The sequence below is a fragment of the Felis catus genome, chromosome A1, assembly GCF_018350175.1.
Source record: "Felis catus isolate Fca126 chromosome A1, F.catus_Fca126_mat1.0, whole genome shotgun sequence".
NCBI classification, from domain to species: Eukaryota; Metazoa; Chordata; class Mammalia; order Carnivora; family Felidae; genus Felis; species Felis catus.
Window position 1 is genome coordinate 5218517 of NC_058368.1, and position 25100 is coordinate 5243616.

General features: G+C 44.2%; 1 protein-coding gene across 3 annotated transcripts in view; it reads left to right on the plus strand.

Annotated features, from left to right (window-relative positions):
• ATP8A2 (ATPase phospholipid transporting 8A2) overlaps window positions 1–25100 on the plus strand; it is a 633649-nt gene that overhangs the window by 50256 nt on the left and 558293 nt on the right. The window contains exon 1 of one of the 3 annotated variants that reach the window (XM_019820599.3): window positions 9941–10045. The exons of the other annotated variants lie outside the window; for them this stretch is intronic. Coding sequence (XP_019676158.1) covers window positions 10006–10045 — 40 coding nt within the window. The 5' untranslated portion in view covers window positions 9941–10005. Of the gene's footprint in view, window positions 1–9940; window positions 10046–25100 lie in introns of those variants that run through there. 3 annotated transcript variants of the gene reach the window in all.

A 25100-nucleotide genomic window follows, 5' to 3' on the forward strand; every position in this document is an offset into this window, starting at 1 on the left:
CCTTTTTTGCTCCTTTAGGATTCACCATCTTTTTCCATATCATGGAAACTGATATGGAAACTGAGCCCCTTGTTAAATCCCCCTGTCATTCCCGCCAATTATAAAGTGGTGATGATGAGCAATTATTGGGAGGTGAGTAAAACAGGCCTGCAGGTATAGGGCTCAAACTTTGCTTTCTGGTCCTCGGGAAGGACGAAGCCACAGAACTGTCCTTTTCTGGCTCATTCCTTAACTGTAGCGTTAGTTAAGTAGACAAAACACTTCCGAATCAAGGGGAATATAGAGAATTCCTTAAGGACTTAATAAACACCTTCAGAGGCTCTCTGAAAGTATGTATTATTTACCTGTGGATTTTGACAGAAGCGTTTGTCTGTAGACTGAGATGCTTCTTTTAAAAGCGTGGCCTTGCTTTTCATGCCTCATGTAAGGGTGCCGCTGAGGTTTGAGAGTGCGCATGCTTGGTACGCCATACCCTCTACCTAGAGGTTTGTCTCCATAAGGCCTGTGACTCAAAGTCGTCCTGTCATTGTGGGCTTGTCAGTAAGTGTCCCTACCTTCCCTGTGTTGCAAGTTAAAAAAAGTTACCCAAAGGTATTTAAATAAAGGTCACAAGCAGGTCCCGTTAACGGCCCTCTATTTTCAGTAAAATTGCGAACCGGGCCTTCACCCTTCTTCCTTCACCCTCTGCCGCCACCACAAGGACTAATATGCCCGGGCTTCCGCATTCTGGCTCTGGGAGAGGGGAGCGCGTTGTCCTGTGGGACTTGGGGAGGCTCCTGAGTGGGGAGGGCTGGGGCGTGGAGCGGGAATGGGGGTCAGCTGTCACAGGCCGGGGAGAGAGAGGAGGCCTTTCCTCGAGGCCCAGCACAGGCTCACCGAATCCTGCCCTGCTGAAAAGTGCTCTTCAGTCTGTAATGTGTCTAATGCCACTGATTATGTGATTCTGACTTGAGTCCCTCTTCCTGCCCTGTGGCGTTTCTCTTATAGCTGATGGGTCTAAAAGCACTCTTAACCTTATGGCCTCTGTAACCACATTGTCAAGCAGGGTGCTTCTGGATGTCAGTGACCTTCCAATTTAGGAGTGACTTGATTGGTGATTACTTTCTTCTCTCTCCCCCTCTGCACTTCTGGGCAGAATGTTCCAGGTCTCTGCACACAGTTAGGTTTAACTGCTGTTACTCTTTTTTTTTTTTTTTTTTTTTAACGTTTGTTCATTTCTGGGACAGAGAGAGACAGAGCATGAACGGGGGAGGGTCAGAGAGAGGGAGACACAGAATCCGAAACAGGCTCCAGGCTCTGAGCTGTCAGCACAGAGCCCGACGCGGGGCTCGAACTCACAGACCGTAAGATCATGACCTGAGCCGAAGTCGGACGCTCAACCGACTGAGCCACCCAGGCGCCCCTTAACTGCTATTACTCTTAACGCAAAGTGTATGGCAGAACAGATTGAAGCCCCTATAGGATTTCCTTGAGACTGAATCGTAAAGAAGTCGGTTAAAGTTCTTTTTCAGAAACAAGTTCGCTTAAACCAAGTCATTTTATTGAATGGTTTCGGTAAAGACGTGTGGTCAGTTTTTTCCCTCCTAGACCCCGGGCGTTCCAGTGATGATTGTGGCACTTGAGCTTGTGTTTTAGCTATTAAGGGTTCTTGATGGTTCCAAACGCAGCCTGCCTCCTGAATGTAAGCGGCCGTCAGAAGCACGGGCCTGAACTACGTGCTCTGTGAAAGTCTCTGCGGACGGGCCTCTCTTTTCCTTCCGCTCCCGCCAGCGTGTCTGTGTATGTGCTCCGTTACGGCTGTGTTTCCAATATACATCTTTCCCATTGGCCTTTCCTCCCACTCTTGTCCAAGATCAATCCTTCCATTTAAAAGCTAGAAACTTGCCCCCCCCCCCCAAAAAAGTATGGAGGACACACAGTGCTTTCTCAGTGGAATCTATTGAGATGTGGTTTAATGGAGGGTGAGAAGCTGGACAGATTCCTGGGACCAGAGTCCAAGTTGATACTGTTTTCTGATTGTATCCCCACCCCCACCCTAGTTGAGCTTTATTGTTGAACCTGAATAAAGAAATCTCTCGTTATTTTAAGGCCTTTCCCGTTAAATCTTAACGTTTTAAATTTGGAGGGTGCAGGGGAGGATAAAACTTGACTCTCTAAAAAATTAGGTATTTGGGTATAATTCCGTTTTGTTTCTTGTTTCCCATAACCCCAAGGGTCCCTCTTATTGGAAGCGTTAGAATTTTACTCCTCAGGTCTCCTTGGAAGGCAAATCTTTGATAAAGTGTGGGACATTTGAGTTTGTCCTGGCAACCGCCTGTTTGTTCTCTGTATTTGAGTCTAGTTTTTTTGTTTTGTTTTGTTTTGTTTTTTTTTTTACATTACACACATAAGCGAAATCATATGGTATTTCTTGTTCTGTGACTTGTTTTTACTTAGTAGAATGACCTTCTAGGTCCATCCATGTTGTCACGAATGGCAAGATTTCATTGTTTTTCATGCGTGTGTCTCACATCTTCTTTATCCAAGCATCTAACTGTCTATGCTGTTTCCATGTCTTGGCTCTCGTAAATAACACTGCAATAAACATGGGGGTGCATCGATCTTTTCAATTTAGTGTCTTCATTTTCTTTGGGTAAATATCCAGAAGTGGAATTATTGGATCGTATAGTATTTCTATTTTTAATATATTTTTTTTAGATTCCGGGGGAAGTAGGCAGTTAGAGTCTAAAGAAGACATCAAGCATGTTCATTCTTTGGAAAGATTCCTCCAAATCTGGTTGTGGTCTGCAAAGAGGAAAACCAGGCAGCTGAATGGATGGGTATTCTTAATGCTAGAGCCATTTGTGCTCCTTGAGCGTTCCATTTTAAGTGTATTAATTATTCAAGAAACTGGTAAATGTAATAGACTGTCAAGTACCGTGTGGGAACTTGGGGTCGTGCAGGAACTTGGCGCATTCAGGATTCACTCATTGCTCCCGTGCCGGGGTGCAATAGTAGATGAGGCCGGAGAAGTCACTCTGCCTTGTGTGATTTCCACGGGTGTTCGGGTTTATCACGTAGGCCAGGAGGGCCCTGGTAGGTGGGAGGTGCTGTCACAAGCCTGGAGTGATGGGTCAGGTGTTGGTGACGAGGGAGGCAGTCTGGGCAGGAGTCAGCAGGTGTGTGATGATCCAGCCGGTGAGGATGAGACCCTGGAGAGGGATGGCTGGGGAGGAGGGGCTGGGCTTCTAGAGATGAAACCTGTGCGGTGCCTCCAAGACAGAAAATCAGTGATGGCTCTGATGTTTGTGGTTTGAGAGCTTAATATAAACACCAGATTCGATGAGGAAAGCTCAGTTTGGATTTAGAGCGTTGGAGAAGTATGTGGGACCTCTGGGTGGAGATGTCTGCTAAGCAGCTGGAAGCGTGGGCTCATGTCCATGAGTGAGGTCAGGGACCCAGACCAGCTCAGAAAAGGACGGCGTAATCTTGGGTGAATGTGCAGCCTGGGTGGGAGCTGAAAACAGAACGGTGGAGCCTCACATGTGGGGGGATGGTCAGAGGGGGACATTTGGGTGGAAAGAGAAAACGACAACAGATTCCTAGAAACCCAAACAGGGACTGTGGTAACATGGAGGAGATGTTACTTTATAAGGCTGAACGCTACGGAAGGGTTTGTCGGAATGAACATGTGGACAGCTGGATTTGGTAGGTAGGGGGTTGCCCTTGATCTTAGGAAGAGTGATTCCAGAAGATGGTAACAAGGAAGCACTGTAGTGGGTTGAGGAACGGTGGTTAGACATGAGGGTTGTTGGGGATGTTCTGAGAGATGAAAAGGCGGAAGGTTATGGTACAGAATTGAGCGTACTTAACAGGAATGGAATAGTTGGTGCGGTCTCTACTTGCGGGTGTATTCTTACCTCAAACGTATTTGACAAAGTAGGCACTCATTGTATGTGTAATACATGTGCAATACATACGCGTCTATAACATGTAAATTACTCAAATGATATACACATAGATGTAAACCTGTCTCTTGACTATTTTGATTAAAAAAAGCCTTTGAACGGACCAGAAAACCTCAACACTTAATTTTATATGCTTTCTCTAAACGGATTTTAATTGACACATTCTAATGGGGACCTTTACTTTGGTCGGGGGAAATCCCACGTAGTCACAGTGGAATGGGAATTGATTCCTCCTCCCCCTCCCCCGCTCTAGGAAACAACCCGAGGTTATCTGAGATCCAGTTTTAGTACTTAGTTGATTGCTTCTAATTAGGCAATGGTCTTGCTTTCATATGAGGAGCTTCTTAGTAAAATGTGAACTCGTAGCATTTTTTAAAAGTTTAATTCTTCATTGAGATATAACCTACGCACCGAAAAGTGCATGACTGTTTTTTAATGAGCTGTCATTCGTACATCAAATTCACTTCTTTAAAATGTAGACTTCAGTGGCTTTTAGTACCTTCTGAAAGCAGCTATCGCCACTATCTAATTCCAGCATATTTTTATTCCGCCCCCCCCCCCCGCCCCCAAAGGCAATCCCATACTCCCCTACCTTCCCTGGAGCCCCTAGCAATCACTAACCTATTTTCTGCATCTATGGATTTGTCCGTTATGGACCTTTCCCATAAGTGGAATCATCCACTATGTGGTGTTTTGTGTGGGGCTCCTTAGCATGATGTTTTCAAGGGTCACCTGTGTTACAGGATGAATTTGAATGTGATTTACTTGTGGTCAGATAATATTCCGTTGTACAGACATACCACATTTTGTTTATCCACGCCCGTGAGTGACTTTTAACATTCTCATTTTTAAAGCTTCGGGGCCTGGTTTGTGCGTGCCGAAGCACATAGGGGCCCGCACAGAGGCTGTGCCATCAGCTTCGCCCACATCACTGGGCACTTGAGGTTCCTATGCTGATTGACCTCGGAGGCCTTGTGCGTCTGCATGCTCGTGTGCCCACAGCCACGGGACAGCTTTGGGTTTTATCTGCGAGGGTGTTTCTAGGGACCCTAGGATGGAGCAGAGACCCCATGCAAAGTGACCATTGACTTTCGTCGCTGGGGATCTGCAGACTTGCATAAATGTGGAATGAACTCCACCCCCCCCCCCCCAACCCGGTGTGGATATTGACTAGTTTGGGAGCTTTGATGGTTCCTAGCAAATACTTGGGGCTGAAATCTGGTCATATGTGTATGTGAGCTGAGCAGGGTGTCTCCGAGGCCTGGTGGAGTCTCCTGGGCAGGGACGCCCTGGCCGAGAGCCGGGCTCCTGCCGATCAAGGTCATGTCCCTGAGGTTTGTACAAGTGGACTAGCCTGCTCATTTTCTTTCTGTCCCCTTTTTCTGTGGGCGATGTGACCCTGTTTACATCTCTCAAAAGGAAGCACTCCCAGAAAAACCCCTTTAGGATTTGTAACTAAGTGGGCTTGTAGGGATTTACGTGTTCTTAGGTGGGTAAATGTTCTTTCATAGGGCCTAACACCCTTGCTTTTATATTTTTCCCCTAAGTATACATAATTGACGTCTCAGTAAATGACGCAGATGGTTTGTGACCGAAGTTCCCCAGCACTCATGCTAAGCTAACGAGGTGCACCCAGACATTGGGTTTTCTTGGCTCCACCTGGAAAGGGGGGGTCCTCAGCTTTAGGGAGGTTCCTTGTATACTTTGTCAGTTCAGGGGAAATCTAAACAAGTCCAGGAATGATTTCTAATTGTTTTTTCCTTTTGTTTTTATTTTTTATTTTATTTTTTTAATGTTTATTTTTGAGAGAGAGAGAGAGAGAAAAAGAGAGAGAGGAGAGAGAGAGAGAGAGAGAGAGAACAGGGGAGGATCAGAGAGATAGGGAGACAATAAGAAGCAGGCTCCAGGCTCTGAGCTGTCAGCACAGAGCCTGCCGCAGGGCTCGAACTCACGAACCGTGAGATCACGACCTGAGCCGAAGCTGGACGCTCAACTGACTGAACCACCCAGGCGACCTGCTTTTTTCCTTTTGTTTAAAAAAAATTTTTTTTTATTCTTTATTTTTGAGAGACAAAGACAGAGCATGAGCAGGGAAGGGGCAGAGAGAGAGGGAGACACAGAATCCGAAGCAGGCTCCAGGCTCCGAGCTATTAGCACAGAGCCCGCCGCGGGGCTCAAACTCACGAACCGCGAGATCATGACCTGAGCCCAAGTCAGATGCTTAACTGACTGAGCCACCCAGGTACCCCTTTTCCTTTTGTTTTTAAACCATGAGAGTTGTTGCAAGGTCTGAGTTCCTGAGCTTTGGCCCCATGTCTTTCTGTGACTATATGGAAAAGGCATTTTGTAATGTGTTTATTCCTTGACGTGGGTGTGTGTGGATGGGGGGAGGAGGAAGGAGTGGTGGCGACTTGATGTGAAGATCTCAGTTGTGTCCTGCAGTTCATATTGTTTCTAGCCTGTTTTTGAAGTGTTCCTTGCATATATGAGAGTAAAACGCACATTCTTGATTCTTGAGGTTTTGACTGCAGTTCTTAATTGCATACAGAACTCTCAGGCATTAGAAGTGGGAAATATAGGGGCTCCTGGGGGGCTCGTTGGTTCAGCATAGGACTTCGGCTCAGGTCATGATCTTGTGGTCTGTGAGTTCTAGCCCCATGTCCGGCTCCGTGCCGACAGCTCGGAGCCTGGAGCCTGCTTTGAATTCTGTGTCTCCCTCTCTCTCTCTCCCCCTCTCCCGCTCACTCTCTGTCTCTCAAATAAATAAAAAAACGTTAAAAAATTTTAAAAAATCTGTTAATTTTGGAACTACCATTTGGCCAGAATGTTATTTATTTTTCCCCTAGTTTTAGATCACGGGATAAACTGATCTCATGAAAAGTTTTGCACAGTTAAATAGAAAGAACCGCTCTGTGCACGTGTGTGTGTTCACATGTGCATGTGTGTGCCTTTTCTGACTAAATTTAAGCTGTTCGCTGTCTTTTTTTTTTTATCGGTTCACGACCATAAAATTTAGCACTGGAGATTTCAAATTTATCTTCAGTTATGGTGCAATAATTCGACTCTGAAGATGTATCCATAACCTTCCAATTAGGGTCAGAATTAGTCATTTGGATTCAGAGCAATATTTCGACCATGTAGACATTGTTAATAACTGCTTTAACTGTAATTTAAAAACTCAGATGTTTACCTATTTTGCTTTTTTTCCTCCCAGGGCTATGTTTAAGCTAAGAAATCAGATGGCTTTTCCACAGATCAAAGGCCTATAAAATTAGTCTTCAAAGCCTTTGAAGCTGCAATATTTCAGGAAATAGTGTAAATAAAATCAATCGACTCTTTTTAAAATAAAGCTTTTCCTGGTATCGCAAGGGATTTGTATTTAGCATTTCTAAAAGTTTCTTGATGGTAAAAACCTCACCATTAAACAGGATTAGAGACTCATGTATTTTTTAAAGTCAGGATTACAAGTGGATTTTAAAGAAAATACATTAAGGGAAACTTCTACTTTATCTGAAGCCTGAAAGAATGGGTAGGGGAAGAGAGGTTGAAGGAGTATATAATCTGCTTTAGAGAGAAAGTGAGACAAACTTTAAACAAGTAGACACTCTGGGATCTTCGTAATTCCCAAAAGGATTCTTCACCATTGGGCAATCTCCAGTTTAGATACAGGACACGTATGTTGATAAGATAAGGCAGCCTGAATTTATGAATCCAGGGTTAAGAAGGCAGTTTTTAAAAAATAAGAAAATAGAAAGGAAAACAACCTTCCTATTTTAATCTTTTTCTGATCCTAAAATGTTCTTTTAGAAAATGAAATTAAGAACAGGAATAAAGAAGAAATAAGCCATTTATATCCATAAAGTCTAAAGAAGAGAAGTACTGTTAACATTTTGGAATATGAAGAAATTCTTAAGGAATGTGAAAGGTCTTAAGGCTTTTCCCCAGTTTGTTATATTTGTTTTTTTTCAGAGTCACCATTTTAAAATCTTAGATGAATGAATGTGTCTAAAGGATTCTGTGATCCTGAGTGGATTTTTAACAAGGAGTGGGGGGGCGGAGGGGAACAGGTAAACTTTGAGAAAAAGGAAGTTCTGGGTAGGAGATTTGCAACCTAGAGAAATTCAGTAAATATTTAAGACCGAATCCTGTCTTCAAAACGTATTTTCCAAAGAACTCTTAAGGGTGTTATCAAATTTTTCGGATGACTTCTATAGAGGGTTTTTATTTTTTATAATAGTCAAAGATCATAGAGCTGAATTAGAAAATAGAGTTCCCCAGCTTTGAACCAAGTTTGTTAGCAAATTTGGCCTAGTTCATGCTGTTTTGTTTTTTAATGCTGGATTTTTATTTCTAGGTTGCTAATTATTTCATTAGTCTTTTTATGGAACGATTATTTACCAACATGGCAGGGTGTGTCACAACTGGAGATACGTGAGAAAATTGGGGAGACGAGGAAATAGGAGAAAGAAAAAGACAAAATCAGTAGTCAAAATACAGTTGGCTCCAATCCTTTAAGCAGCCGAAGCAAATAGGAGGCATGATCAGTCAGGAGAATTAGTGTCCGTTAGAAGAGAAATTCGGTTCCAGAGACACTGAGCTATTTGGGATACGGAGTCCAGACTTGAATTTCTCTTGGGAATCCCAAAAGGTGCTGTGATAAGGGACCAGAGGGTTTACAACATCCCTAAAGATAATGTAGTGAATGATGTGTTGGCCTGGGAACGTACCGGTCCGTCACGGGCTCCCCCAGCGCCTGGTGTGCCGGGACAGGGCAGGGGCGATTCTGGGGCAATTCTGGCAAACGATCTGGCTCAGGCAGTGTTAGCGGGCCTGGGTGCTGCAGGGTCTCCCTAACGGGGAGACAGCGTCCCATCTTCCGAGGAGGTGGGAGGTGCCAGGGGATGGAAAAAAAAATCACAAAATGGAACTTGACTCACCCTGTTACTGATTTCCACAAATGTTGCCCGTATGGGGCTGTAGAATCCATCAGGCTATTTGATAGAAGAAGAAAGTCTTGGGGCGCCTGGGTGGCGCAGTTGGTTAAGCGTCCGACTTCAGCCAGGTCACGATCTCGCGGTCCGTGGGTTCGAGCCCCACGTCAGGTTCTGGGCTGATGGCTCGGAGCCTGGAGCCTGTTTCCGATTCTGTGTCTCCCTCTCTCTCTGCCCCTCCCCCGTTCATGCTCTGTCTCTCTCTGTCCCAAAAATAAATAAACGTTGAAAAAAAAAATTAAAAAAAAAAAAAAAAGAAGAAGAAAGTCTTAATTTGCCATCCCCTCGAAGGTCACCTTGCCATTGCCCCTGCACCTCCTTTGTGACTTGGCAGGCTTTTAAGAGGATTCTTTTGTTTTTTTTTTTCTCCTCACTTGTTTCGGGTTTAGGGTTTTGTTAAATGAGTTTTGGGTCTTACGTTTTCTTTGCTATAAATATCCACCCAAAGCCATCGCGTTGAGAAATCTTTGCAGCCTGGAGTTTTCGGGATTAAAATCCAAGAGCCATTTTACGAGCCGAGGTTAACCAGGGAGCAGCTCTGCGGGGTGCTTGTCTGCCCCTTCTTAAATGACGGGATGGTGGTGCCTGCCTCGATGTGGCTGAATTCCGTGAGGAGGTGCGCTTAGTGGGACCGAGCTCTGCTGGGGTGCTGGGGGAGCCAGGGTCTTGGTTGTAGGCTCTCCCCATAACTTCTCCCTATAACTTGCTCCCAGGCTCAAAGATGAATCCTCAGATGAGACTTGGAATTAAAGCAAGCCAAGAAGGCTTCTATTCACCTAGAAATTTTACTGTCACCTAGCAAGATATACCCATGACTATCCTTCCACTGTTTCCTTTGCTAATTTGGTAGATAAAAAGTTAAAAAAAAATTTTTTTTTTCATGAAAAGCGGCTCCCACTCCTCTTTCTGCTATTACGCCATGTAAATTGGAACAGGACCGTTTCAGGGCATAATGTAATTCTCTCAGATTATCTTGGGGATCCGCTTTGAGCTCTTAATGCCTAGACACCTATGAACACTTACGGCTGCTTTTGTGTTCACGCAGCCCGTGTAAAGGACCGAGCACCATGCCCCTGATCTACGGCTGTAGGAGATGCTGTTCCATAGGTAATAGACTCCATCTACAACGCTGTCCTAATGTAGGTGCAGCCTACATAAGGCACGGGTGACAGAGGACTCGGAGAAGAGCAGCACTACTTTGAGTAGATAGAATCCTCTGTCTTGTAGATCTAAGGGATTCTTCGTCCTGTAGCTTGAAATGTAGCAAGATCAGCTGAGGCGGTTCAAAGAATTTTTCTTTCTTTTCGTAAAAGTCAGCCAAATATATTTTGAATATGTTCAGAGCCCTGAACTAGTTTTTTTTTTTTTTGGCAATGAAAATATTCAGGTGAAACCTGAAAATGAAATTAGATGGTATGCCGGAAGCCAGAAACCCAGAAGTTACACGTGAACGTGGACCGATAATATTCTGTCTTAGAATAGGTTGTTTATCTCAGTGAGCACCAAAAAAGGAAAACCATGGGCTCAAAACTAGAAGCTGCTGATTGGGGGTCACAATATTCACGCTATTTTAAAATTGCTTTTTCTTAATTTGTTTCTTGGACGAGGAGTTTGAATATCGTGCTGAACGGTCAGGTATTGAGTTTGCTTTTGCGGTTTTTAGAACAGTGATGCAATGGCTACTAAAATACCCAAATCTAGGGAATGTGAATTGGAGTCGAACTTTCTAGACCACTGCTTTTTAATTGGTAAAAGTTATAACTGCTGAAAACTGTTGTGGGGAGAAGAATCGAAAGCATCCTTTGTCAAGATCTGTTGCTTTTGGTAATTGAATGGTTTTGTCCCCACCTTACAGTTGGAACAGTGGGAGGGCCTTGACTACAGAACTGACCTCAGCTGATGCCAAGGCGGGGGTGGGGGGTTGGCACTATGCTGTGAAGTGTTACCGGAGCTTTCCTGCTGAACTTTTTGGTTTTCTTTTCTTATTTTTTAAGTTTATTTATTTATTTTGGGGGAAGGGGGGAGAGAGAGAGAGTACGGGCACACACTTGCAGGGGAGGGGCAGAGAGAGAATCCCAAACAGGCTCAGCACCATCAGTGCGGAGCCTGACGTGGGGCCCGATCCCACAAACTTCGAGATCATGACCTGAGCTGAGATCCAGAGTCGGATGCTTGACCGGCTGAGCCACCCAGTTGCCCCACCTTGTCTGTGACCTGTTTCCTCATTCACGTTTTCAACCTGGACAAGGTAGGACTCAGATTTTTGCAATTCAAATACAAATTATCCTCTCCTATATACTTTGTATAAGTAGTATTGGGAAGATTACCATAGTCAACAAATCAATACTCAACGCGAAAATGTCCTTATATATAACTTTTTTCAACCATTAGACTGGATTTTTCTGTTTTATTTTGCCCTGAGAACCCCAAGGTAGGTATTTTTCTTGTACTATTATGTGTAACAAATGAAACCTACTGAATGCAAATTAAGAATTTCAAGCTGTAAAGACCACGGTTAATCTTAAAGGCAGGTGGAAAAATTTTTTAACATTATAAGTCTCTCGGGGCGCCTGGGGGGCACAATCAGTTAAGCGTCCGACTCTTGGTTTCAGCTCAGCTCATGATCTCCCATCAGGCTCTGTACAGATGGTGCGGGGCCTGCTTGCTTGGGATTCTCTCTCTCTCTCTCTGCCCCTCCCCTGCTTGTGTGAGTGCTTGCTCCCTCTCAAAAAGAAAATAAATTAAAAAAAAAAATTAAAGTCTCTTAAGCAGGAATACTGTTCATTTCCTGGAGATTTGTTGAAGGGAAGATACGAACCGTATTGGATTTTTCCCCACCTGAGGCCTTTGCGGACCACAGAAACTCTTAGAGGGCTGTAAATTTCAGATCAGGTGATTTGGGAAGAGAGGCAGGAGTGAGTGAGTGCGTACTTCACAGTGATGACCCGGAAATGCAGTTAAATAAACGAAACCGCCTCACCTCCTTTAAGACGGCTCTTGTGACATACTAAAAAAACCCCAGAAAATAACACATGTTGGCAAGGGTCTGGAGCCCTTGGAGCCCTTGGGCGCTGTCCGTGTAAGACGGTGCTGCTGCTGTGGAGAAGCAGCCGGAGGCTCGCTCAGAGTGCCAAGTGTGAAGTCCCCACGTGAGCCAGCGACTCCGCTTCCGGGTGTAGACCCCAAAGAATTAAAAGCAGGGTCGTGAAGAGACCCTTGCACACCCAGTCGCAGATAGCCTAAAGGTGGAAGCCACTGAGGTGTCCGTTGATCGCCACAACGAACGTGGGGTTTGTTTCATCCTGTGGGATGTTATTTGGCCTCAGCAAGGGAGGAAATTTGGACCTGCTGCAGCCTGGATGGGCCTGGAGGGAGTTGTACAAAGTGAACTAGGCGGTCGCAAGAGGCAAATACTGTAGGATTCTCTTTATACGAGGCACCCGGAGGAGTCAAGTTCCTGGAGGCAGAAAGTCGGATGGTGGCTGCCAGGGACAGGAAGAGAGGGGAATGAGACCTATTGGCCAGCTGTGCAAGAGGAAGAGAGTTCTGGAGATTGGTGTGCAACAATGGGAACGTACTCATGTTAGGAGGGGTTTAGATGCTTTACCACAATTGGAAAACTATACATGTAATTTATTGTATGTGCCTGTCGTGATTTGATTTAAAGTTTATTACTGTTTTCTTAAATGTTTATTTATTTTTGAGAGAGAGAGAGAGAGAGAGAGAGAGAGAGAGAGAGAGAGAGAGAATGGGGGAGGGGCAGAGAGAGAGGGAGACACAGAATCCCAAGCAGGCTCCAGGCTCTGAGCTGTCAGCACGGAGCCCGACCGTGGGGCTCGAACCCACGAACTGTGAGATCATGCCCTGAGCTGAAGTCAGGTGGTTAACTGAGCCACCCAGGTGCCCCATGATTTGATTTAAATAGTAGTTTAATGAGGTCAGTGCCTAGATTGTAATCTGCTCCCCCATTCCCTATCTTCATCCCCTTATATAATTTTTTTGCTATCTTCTTATAAATACTGTGTAACTTGGGGGTGCCTGGGTGATTCAGCCGGTTGAGTGTCCAACTTCAGCTCAGGTCATGATCTCGCAATTTGTGAGTTTGAGCCCTGCATCAGGCCCTCTGGCTTCAGTTCTGTGTCTCCCTCTCTCTGCCCCTCCCTGCTCTCAGTCTCTCTCCCTCTCTCTCTCTCTCTCTCCCCCCCTCAAAAAAATAAGCATTAAAAAAATTTTTTTAAATACTATATAGCTTGTTTTCTTCGTTGTCTCTTTTCCCTCTAGAGTGTAAGCTCCATGAGGGCACAGACTTCTGTTTTGTTCTATAGCTCTGGTGCCAGAAAGGGTGAGTTGGCACATAGTGGGTATCAGCAGATATCTGTGGAGTGATAGAATGTTGTAAAGTCAAGTCACTTGAATGACAGTTGCATTTGGGATATTTTATCTTTTTTTTTTTTTAAATTTTTTTTTTCAACGTTTATTTATTTTTGGGACAGAGAGAGACAGAGCATGAACGGGGGAGGGGCAGAGAGAGAGGGAGACACAGAATCGGAAACAGGCTCCAGGCTCCGAGTCATCAGCCCAGAGCCCGATGCGGGGCTCAAACTCACCGACCGCGAGATCGTGACCTGGCTGAAGTTGGACGCTTAACCGACTGCGCCACCCAGGCGCCCCAGGGATATTTTATCTTGATGTCTTTTTGAGATTTAACATAAAGCATACAATTCTAGAGTAGATCACTCAATACTTATGCGTCTGTATGCCTGTGGTCAATGCCCAAAGGAAAACGCAGACTATTCCCACCTTAGAAGATCCCTTATGCCCCTCTCCAGGCAGTGCCTTTCTTGCCGGATGTAGTCACTGTTTTAGTTTCTATCACCCCTGCATTTATTTGCCTTCACACTTCAATTAAATGGCATTTTACGGATATACTCTTTTGTCTGCCTTCTTTCGGCCAGCGTGATGTCTGGGAGGTTCAGCCACGTTGAGTGTTTTCCTGGGTGGCAGATCGCTGTTGGTTCATCTGCCCCTTGCTGATCAACATCTGAGTTTTTTCTGTTATGAAAAAGATTCCCGTATATATTTTCGATGGACATAACTTGGGTGAAATACATAGGGGTAGAATTAACTCCTAGGATAGACCTATCCTTTAGAAACCGCCTGATGGTTTTCCCGGGTGGTAGAAATGCTTTACATTCTCACAGCACTTGGGCCCCATTCTGGTGAACACGATGAGTGCTTCTCTTTAAATTTTTTTTTTTCAACGTTTATTTATTTTTGGGACAGAGAGAGACAGAGCATGAACGGGGGAGGGGCAGAGAGAGAGGGAGACACAGAACCGGAAGCAGGCTCCAGGCTCCGAGCCATCAGCCCAGAGCCGGACGCGGGGCTCGAACTCCCGGACCGCGAGATCGTGACCTGGCTGAAGTCGGACGCCCAATCAACTGCACCACCCAGGCGCCCCAGAGTGCTTCCCTTTAGAAGCCATGCTTGTGGATGTCTGTCTAGTGTATCCTCTGTGGTTTTCATTTGCATTCCTCTAACGAGTAAGGTTGAGCGTCTACTCACGTGCTTATTGGCCACTGGAATACTCTCTGCGAGATACCTGTTCAAGCCTTTTGTTCATTCATCTTGTCTCTACATCTTGTTCTGTGTGCAGCCTTTATTTTGGGCACAAGTCTAGTGTCAGATACACACGTTGCAAATATCCTTTTCCGGCCCGTGTCTTTCCTAAAATCCCGTAATGAATCGAAGTCCTTAAGTTTGGTAAAATCAAATTGATCAAGGTTACTTCAAAGATTACGTTCTGTTTAAAAAAAAAAAATGTTGCCTGTCTTGGAATAATTTTAAAACCCTTAATGCAGTTAGCACAATAAAATGAACTCATATTAGACACTCATTTGAAAGGGACAGAGAATTAAGTTTAAGCAAGTTCAGGATCCAAACCTCTTTAAGGATAAGACCAAGATACGAGGCCTCTTTTTAGGTGACGTTTTGCATACACTTTTTAAAAATTGAACTTTGTTTTGTCAACATTAAGAGAATCCGGTCTGACGGCCACAGTAGGGGGACAGTGACTTGGGAGCGAGGAGATTGTTTAACTCGGACTCGGAACCTTTGTCTTCTCTCTCCGTCACAAATTGTGGGCCTAACGCTTTCTGTTTGCCCCTCACCTTTCCTTCATGGATTCTGTTATAAACTTTTATTCTACTGTTTTTCTAATGTTTTTTTCCCCCCTGTTGCTTTCTAATGTGCTAACCCAATAGGAGAGCCCAACAAGACGTTGGAACGTAGCATCTGCTGTACAAAATTAATGGCTGGTAAAGCCTGAGGTTGCTGTACATTGGGGTTCTGTTGAAATTGTTCCCAAACTTTCCCTGCTGCTAGGATTCTTCCTTAAAATAGGGTCGTGAAGGGACTCCACCTTGCGGTTCTGCCAGTGCCCTTTCTGGAGTCCGTATTTCTGCTTGGAGTGTCTTTTCAAGTGAGTTAGTTACCTGGTACGTCTTTTTGAAGGAGTGGCTGGGGAAAGCTTTCTGTTTTCCTAGGTAATATTTACTTTAACCTTTTTACGCTCAGGTCTCTGCACAGATAACCATTCTCAGAAACAAGAGCCCGTTTGGGAATGCTTTCTTTTTGCTTTTGCTTTGTAGGCTTTTTCCCTATGTTCACACCGTCCGATATGGGTGTTACAAATTTTGTTGCGGTTGATTTGCCGTTTCACTGTTTTTTTTGTTCCCTTCTCTATTTCTCTACTTTGTGTTTAATTTGCTGTTTCCAGTTCCTGAGGACCAAAGTGTAGCTCATTCATTCGAGACTTGTTTTCCTTTTCAACGTAACCATTTAAGGCTTCCTTCCATTGCCTCTAAGCCGCGGCACTCTATGTATCCAACGTCTGTCTTGTTTTTCTCATTTAACAGTCTCTCCTTCTACCATCACTGCCACCGGCCGGCTTCAGACCCTCTCTCCGTGCTCAGGATTCCTTAATCTCTGGTCTGGATTGGACTTCAACCTCTGTGTACGAATGCCTGAGTGTATACCAAAGATTTCCCCCTGAAGGCTTTACGGCAACTACAAATTGACCCGTCTACACAGCAAAAGCCCAACAACAAATTTCCTCTTCTTTCTCCTTCATGCTTTCCCCCCTTTGCATCCTTTTCACCCATGCAGACACGCAGACTCATTCTTTCCACTGTGGTTGATGGTGTCCCTTTGACCGCTCCTGCCTCAACCCGGTCCTTCCTGGCCCTACTTTTCCTCTTTCAGATGTTCCTTCCAATGTGTCCAGTGACTTAGTGGTGTTCCAGGATTCTCTGCTGACTTCAGTTCTGCCGCTGCCTCCTTCAGGCCACCGTCTCTTGCATGGTGGGTCTCCACGCGATTTAACCTGTCCCTTACCTTCCGCGTGCTCCCCAGGATTCAATCTTCTCCATCTCCGACCCGAGCAGGGTGGCCTCGCTCAACGTCGGCAAGCCTGGTCACACCTCTCACTCCTCGTCTTCGGTTATTTCCTCACCTCTCAGAGGGCTTATGGTGTCCAGCCTACGTCACATGGATTTCGAGGCCCTGCAGATTTGGGTTTCTACTTCCTCTTCCTGCCACGCGTGGCACGTACCTGCGTCCTGGCTGCGTGGATCGTCTTGAAGCCTCCAGAACAGAATGTTGCATGTTGGTTACTGCCTTGGAGAGATTACGTATGTTGTTGCCCTTACCCAGAATGTCTTATTGCAGGCTCTCTGTTCGTCGTCTTTAAACATGGGCCTGTTTTTCCCTCTGAGACCTCTCGTATTGCCCTCCTTTGCCTTGGTTAGGAGGCCACCTGACATGCTTCCGCGGACCGTGGCACCTGAGCCCCTTGTACGCTTGATGTTGTCTTTGGACATCACTTGTGTACAGGTCTCCTTTGACCTTGAGCTGGGGGATCCAGGAAGGGCGGTGCCCGTCTCCTTTATCTTTGCCCTAAGTGCCCGCATTGCTCTGAGCACAAGCGGTCACTAGTGACGTTGGCGGGACCGAGGTTTGCTGACTTCAGTCAAGGATTTAAAAATTTTCTGCCGCCTGAAATATACATCTTCATGTATTGATGGAACTCTCACTCTGCTCCTTAAATAAGACCGTATAAGAGAAAGACAATTTAAGTTCTCAAATGGGCCACGCAAAGGTTATAGAGGAGGACTGTGCTCGGCGAGGAAGGCTCACGTAAAAAATGGGTGGGGGTGGGGAGGGGGGGAGCACGAGCGTGGCTGGTGGATTTAGTGGAAGCCCGCCCAAGTGGATGTGATGGGCCAAGACTGTGGGATGGTCTGGAGAGGTACGCTCCCTGGAGAACCGTCTGTGGGCTTTCGAGTCGGCAGGGACGAGGAGCTTGGGTTCGGATTTCCTCCCCAGCTCCAGCAGCTATGGAGATCTTGAACAAGTTAACTAACTTATAAGATTCCCGTGTGTAAAATGAATTTCACGCCTACCTCCTGGAGTTGCTATCGATGAACAACATGTGCTCCAGATGTCGGTGTTGGTATTACTCATACTTTGGTTTCTCCTCTGTTCTGGCCGGCCTGCCTCCTCTTTCTTTTTCCGCCCTCGTCCGCGTGTCCACGCCTCCCCTCCTCCTGGCCACTCACAGAGAGACGAGCTTGGCAGTTTCTAAAGGCCTCCTTCATCACTCACGGTGCTCACAAGCCAAGGCGATATATTTTTGCATACCTCCCTTACCTTTCACCGACAAAATCCCAAGAAAAATGAGGGAAGCAGTTGTTGTGACTATTTTCGGGCATCTCAGACCACTGCCCTGCCTCCTGGCCCCACACTAGAGCTTTATTTTCATTCAGTTCAAAATATTTCCTGCGTTCTCTTCCAGTCTCTTCTTTTACCTACGGGTTAGAAGTGTGTTTAATTTTCAAACGTTTAGGTGTTTTTCAAAGAGCTTTCCACTGTTTCTGCTCATGGTCAGGACGTATTTGTATCATTTCAACCCCTTTAAATGTGTTGAGACTTGTATAGATGGCAGTTCACCATGTCGAATGGCCTGTGCGTATTTCTCCTTTGCTGGGTAGAACGTTCTCTAAGTGTTGTCAGATTGCTTTATAGTGTTGTTCGTATCCTGTATTTCACTATTGATTTTCTTTCTTTGTTGTATCAGCTACTGAGAAGTATTGTAGTCTCCAATATAGTTGTGGCATTGTCTATTTCTGCTTGCAGGTCTAAGGGTTTTGCTTCATAGATCTGTTATTAGATGCATAAATGTTTAGGACTAAGTCCTCTTGGTGAATTGATGTTTTTATGATTATGAAAGGTGCCTTTTTTTATTTTTTATTTTTATTTTTTTAATGTTTGTTTATTTTTGAGAGAGAGAGAGAGCGAGCACCAGGGAGGGGCAGAGAGAGAGGAAGACACAGAATCTGAAGCAGGCTCCAGGCTCCGAGCTGTCAGCACAGAACCCGATGCAGGACTTGAACTCACGAACCGTGAGATCATGACGTGAGCCAAAGTTGGGTGCTTAACCGAATGGGCCACCCGGGCACCCCAACAGGTGCCTTTTTAAAAATGTTTATTTATGGGGCGCCTGGGTGGCGCAGTCGGTTAAGCGTCCGACTTCAGCCAGGTCACGATCTCGCGGTCCGTGAGTTCGAGCCCCGCGTCAGGCTCTGGGCTGATGGCTCGGAGCCTGGAGCCTGTTTCTGATTCTGTGTCTCCCTCTCTCTCTGCCCCTCCCCTGTTCATGCTCTGTCTCTCTCTGTCCCAAAAAAAATAAATAAACGTTGAAAAAAAATTAAAACAAAATGTTTATTTATTTTTGAGAGAGAGAGACAGAGACAGAGACAGAGTGTGAGTGAGGGAGGGGCAAAGGGAGAGGGAGACACAGAATCCCAAGCAGGCTCCAGGCTCAGAGCAGTCAACACGGAGCCCGATGCCAGGCTCAAACCCATGAAGAATGAGATCATGAAGTCAGATGCTTAACCGACTGAGCCACCCAGGTGCCCTGAAAGGTACCTTTTACCCTGATAATACTCTAGTTCTAAAAATCTATTTTTACTGATACTGTGACACTTACTCTAGGTTTCTTTCGGTGGTCTGCTTCATATCATTTTCCATTTCCCATTGAACCTATCTGTGTTTTCTATTTAAAGTGGATTTCTTGCAGATTGAATAAAAAAGATCCAACTAGAGGCCATCTGACAATTGAATAAATTGAAATACGTGGCCCACTCACAATGAATGTAGTTATCACTGTGGTTACATTTAGGTCGGTCATCTTCTTGCTTTCTACTTCTCTAGCCTCTTCTTTGCTCTTTACTTTCCTCTCCTGTTGCTTTTAAAAAAAAAGTGTTAACTGTGCATTTTATGTATTCTGTTTTATCTCCACTCTGGGTTTATTAGCTGTAGTTCTTTGTTTGATATTTTTAGGGGTTGTTTCAGGATTTCCTATGCGCATCTTTTCACTCGTTGCTTTCTATAAAATAACAATGTAGTGTTTTACGTCTAGTTCAAGAAGCTTATTACACAGTATGTTTTTATTCACTCCCCTCTGTCTGTTGCACTGTCCATTTAGTTCTAAGTATAATTCCCACAATACACTTGTATGCTACCAAATAATTTTTAAAAGATTTTAAAGGAAGTATCTCACTTGCCTGTATATTTCCAGCTTTAGGCCTTCCTTGTTTTTGTGTGGGATTGTTTTCTAATAGTCTTCTACTTTAGCCTACAGAACTTCCTTGAACTTGCAGTACATAAATTCTGCCAGCTTTGGCCTCTATGAAAAAAACCTTTTTCACCTTCACTGTTGAAAGATTTTATTGAGGGGCGCCTGGGTGGCTCAGTCGGTTGGGCGGCCGACTTCGGCTCAGGTCACGATCTCGCGGTCCGTGAGTTCGAGCCCCGCGTCGGGCTCTGGGCTGATGGCTCAGAGCCTGGAGTCTTCTTCCGATTCTGTGTCTCCCTCTTTCTCTGCCCCTCCCCCGTTCATGCTCTGTCTCTCTCTGTCTCAAAAATAAATAAACGTTAAAAAAAAGTTAAAAAAAAAAAAGAAATATTTTATTGATAGGGAATCCAAAATTAACATTTAAAAAAACCCCTCAAAGGTGTTCTGTGTTCTTTGGACTTTCATCATTTCTTTTTCTTTTTTTTTTTTTTTAATTTTTTTTTTCAACGTTTACTTATTTTTGGGACAGAGAGAGACAGAGCATGAACGGGGGAGGGGCAGAGAGAGAGGGAGACACAGAATCGGAAACAGGCTCCAGGCTCTGAGCCATCAGCCCAGAGCCTGACGCGGGGCTCGAACTCATGGACCGCGAGATCGTGACCTGGCTGAAGTCGGACACTTAACCGACTGCGCCACCCAGGCGCCCCTGGACTTTCATCATTTCTAATGAAGAGTCTGAGAAAGTTCTTATCTTCTTCAATATGCACTATGTCTTTCCCAGGCTGACATATTTTTTGTTAGTCCTGGTTTTGTCATTTGCCTATCTTATGCCTTGATATGTTTTCGTTTGACCCGCTTGGGGTTCATTGAGCTTCTGGACATTCTGGGTTTATAGTTTTCATTAATCTGAAATATTTTTCCTTTCCCTCCTTGCACCACCCCCATTTTTGTGTCTGGAACCCTAGCTATATATACTGTAGATCCCTGATATTGCCTCACAGGTCACTGAAGCTCTGTTGATATATGTTTCTCGGTGCTTTGGTTTGGATAGACCCTCAAATTCATGAATTCTTTGCACTGCAGTGCCGGATTGGATTTTAACTCCACCCAGCATCATTTTCATTTCAGATATTCTGGTATTCATCTCTAGAAGTTCTATTTGTTATATCTCATTTCTTATTGTATCTCCCCCCCCCCCCTTAAATCCTTGAACATATTGCATCTACTTATAGCAGTTATTTTTTTAACACCTTTGTGTAGTAATTCTACATTGTTCTCACTTATGGGTCTGTTTCCATTACTGAGTTATTTTCTGAGTATGGATCCTTTGTTCCATACAGGTTTTCTGTTTCTTTCATGTCTGGTGATTTTTGACCAAATATGGTACATTGTGAACTGAGAGCTAGATTTTAATTCCTGTCAGGAGTTTTGGACTTTGTTCTGCTTAGTTACTTGTAGATTAATTTGATCCTATTTGAGTAGTTTTGAAGCTATTATGCAGGGGGTCTAGAGTAGCTTTTCTTATAGGTCTCTAGTCTCACAGCTAAGACACGATTCCCAGTGTAGTCAGTGAGGCCTCTCTACTTTGGTTCATGGCACCTCTGACAATTTCCTGGCTTTGTGTGAACTCTGGAAATTTCCCCTCTGACAGTTCCTTGGCAATTATTCTTTCCCTGGCCTTGATGAGTTTTGCCATATGTATGTGCAGATTGGAAATTAGCCAAAGGTTCAAGGTGACCCTTTTGCAAATTTCTGGAGCTTCTGTTTTGCCTAGTTCCCCGCTTCTACTGCCCTATAAATTTCCTTCTCTGCCCTGTAAATTCTCAGCATTTTGGCCTCCTCACACTGCGATCTTTGTCTCCTCAATTTAGTGAGGTTGTGAGGTTTTCGTCTGGGTTCTCTGCTCACTGCACTTTGGTCCAGAATTTGTTTTCAGGTAGAAAGATATCATAGGGTTCACCTTGTTTCTCTTCTCTCCAGGATTACTTATACAGCCTGTCACTTGATATCAGAAAATAATTTTTTTCCCCTATATTTTCTCCAGTTTTCTGATCGTTTAGTGGGAGGGTGCTAGTCTAGACCTCCTTATACCCCCCGTGGTCAAAAATAGAAATCCCAATTGGTCTATTTTAAACTTTCAATTTGTGAGATACGATAATCTCAATTTGTATTCGGGAATTGATGTGTCCTTTTTGTCTTCCAAATTAGCTCAGACTTGTGGGCTTACCATGGTACGGTTTGAGGGAGCCGACTGCTTGGACACCCTCTAACTTGAGTTGTTCTTACGGCAGTGGGAAGTCACATCATACCAAAAACATAGACCTCATGCTGTGTTCAGTTTTCAAAATCTCAATGTAGTGTTTATACAAGACAGAGGATAGCCGTCACCCTTTTAAACAAATACATCCTCATGAATGTAAGAGGTCCGTGAGTTTGCATTGGAGAACTTAGCGGAAGCTCTCAGCCTAGCATAAGCGGTAGTCACACAAGTGACTATTGTGACACGAGGTATGGACACTTACCGCTGGCACCTTCCCTGTTGGGGGCAGTAAGAGGATGTTACTTTCTGTTCTTTGTGTGCCACGGGGCATCGTCTTGATTTTTTCTTTTCCCACTGGATTCTATTCAGGTGCTTTTCTTTCCTTATAATCTTATGGCTGGTTTTTATGTCCACTTGGCTGTGACATTTTTGTATAAATCAACTATCAATATAATATGCTTGAAAAGGAGGCTCTTGTAGATTGACATGCTATTTGTTTTAAGTATGTAATAATAATTCACTGGCTATAAATGCACGTATAGGCACGGATGTCTTTAAGATCTACTACTGTATTTTGTTTTAAACATTTTATATTTTTAGGAAGATACCAAATAATTAAAATGGCAAACATTTCTTTAGTTTTATCAGGAGATATTAAATGAAGTGTTTAAAGTTGCTCAAAAATGCAGTTTTGAGAAATTAACAGTCTTGAAAAACATTTACCGAAACATAACAGGAAATTTTGGGATTGAATAAATTTGGGCAAAACATCAGGACCCATAGGAAAGTGTTACACAGACTTTTCTTAATGAGTCAAAATAGTGATTGTGAACATTAGTGATTATTTGGTATTTATTTAGTCTTCCTTGTCTCTGTGGCTGGGGTTTTCGGGCTATGCTCACTCTCTAACCTATGGCCTCAGGGTTGCTGTGCTTGGTACATGTGTGGGGCCTGTCTAGTTCTGTGCCCTTCCTTGCTGTGAATTTTCACTTCTGACTGACCAGTGTGACTGACTGTAACGATTTTTTTTTCCTCTGATTGTCTCTAATCTGAGATAAGGGAATGTCTAGTTTGTTAATCTTACTAGAAACAAGGATAACCAAAATGTGTGCTGACCTTTAAGGCAGGACTAAGGTTCTTTTATAAGAAAACTGTTTTGGGGTGCCTGGGTGGCGCAGTCGGTTGAGCGTCCTACTTCAGCCAGGTCATGATCTCGCGGTCTGTGAGTTCGAGCCCCGCGTCAGGCTCTGGGCTGATGGCTCGGAGCCTGGAGCCTGTTTCTGATTCTGTGTCTCCCTCTCTCTCTGCCCCTCCCCCGTTCATGCTCTGTCTCTCTCTGTCCCAAAAATAAATAAACGTTGAAAAAAAAAAAAAAAGAAAACTGTTTTGATTTTGGTGAAAAACTCTAACATCAACTTGGGTTTCTCTATAAGGCATTTTGGTCCCTACATCACAGCTGGAGGGGTGTTTGCCAACAGGCTAAGTTATATGGCTAGGAAAGGGCTAGTGCTCAGCTTTCGGATGCAGTGATTTTGGGTACAGATCTGTCGTCCCTGTTAAATATTCCTTAAGCTGATATTGAAATTACTTTTCCTCTTTGAGATACAAGTTGAGTCTGAGGGGTGGGGAGGGCTGTGGGATACGTTGACAGGTAAGAAAATAATGAAATAACAACTGCTAAGCCAGTGCTGTAAAATAGAAATTTAACTGAGCATATTTGTACTTTAACAGTGTATTTCATTTAATTCCGAATATCCCAAATGTTATTTCAGCATGTAGTCAATATACAAAATTGACACCATTTACTTCCTTTTTAAAATACAAAATAATAAAAGTCTGCTGTGTATTTTCCACTTATAGCATATTTTGAGTCTGACTAGCCATATTTCAAGCACTCAGTGGTCACATGTGGCTAGTGGCTACCATATTGGACAGCACAGCGTTAGTCTTTGGTTGTTATCTGATCAACGTTCTTATGATTCAGAATTTATACGTGCACACACAAATTGGGATCTGAGGAAAGTGTTCAGAAATGCCATTTTAATGCACTTTGGATAGCTATAATGAAATAATCTTTGGTTTTTTGGTTATTCGTAATTATCAGTACTCTAGTCGGGGTGTTTATACCTGTTGCGGGAATTAACGAGATGTTTGTGATGCGGTGCCTCTCAATAAAAACTTGAGGGCGACATTAAATGTAGTAAACATTTTCAACATGAACTGTGAACAGCACAGTAGGTAGAGAAGAGTTTATCAGGTTAGTTAATGTGCAAGTGATTTTTTTTTTTTTTTTGGTCGAGGAAAATGGGGGATTTAACCAGAATTCTAAGGTATGGGAGTAATATGGTTAGAAGGGAAAGGCGGACATGTGGAAGGTCCTTGCGATCCAAGACGCAAAATCGACATTCTAAGTGGACCAGCTTAGAAGAATTCCTGGTTGGAATATAAAATAAGAAAATACAGAGAAGTCCTTGGGAATGATAACCCTTGACAAAAAGGGAGTTACAGGAGCTGATGTGTAGATATTTAGCAAGTGCTCTCATAGGATTGTGATGTTTTTGTTTGACTACAGCCACATCACTTAATAGAATCTTTAAATTAAACACTTTATAAGAACAAAGTTATCTTTGGTACCTATATCCAGCACCTCTAAGGAGAGCGTATCAGTGATTGGGGTCGGGAAGATGGAGAGATTTGTTCTTGGATTTCGTCAAGTTGGAGGTGGATTTAGGACTTTGGATTAGACTTGAGTTAACACCTGGCGTGGCTGCTGCGACGGTGACTGTTGCATTAACAATGTCAGTGTTGGGTGTGCGGACTTTCCGTAGAGTCGGTAGCTTTGTGTTGATCCTAAGGCTGAGTTTCTTACCTATGGGAACAGCCACTTGGCAGATGTGTGTTCGCACAGCAGCGGGGATGGTGACCACACTGATTCGGGCACACGGATTATATGGAGCGAGGCTCTCGTGACGATAAGTCCTTGTATGTTTCATGTAGTTACACTGTGTATCCCCTTCAAGGAATTATTTTTTGGGGGAATCGCTGTTAGTAAGTTTTATCTTCCTATAAAGCAGACTCAGTTGCTTCTTATTATTATTAAAAAAATTTTTTTAATGTTGATTTTTATTTTTGAGAGAGAGAGACAGAGCACAAGTGGGGGAAGGGCAGAGAGAGGGAGACACAGGATCGGAAGCAGGCTCCAGGCTCCGAGCTGTCAGCACAGAGCCTGACACGGGGCTTGAACTCACCGACTGTGAGATCATGAC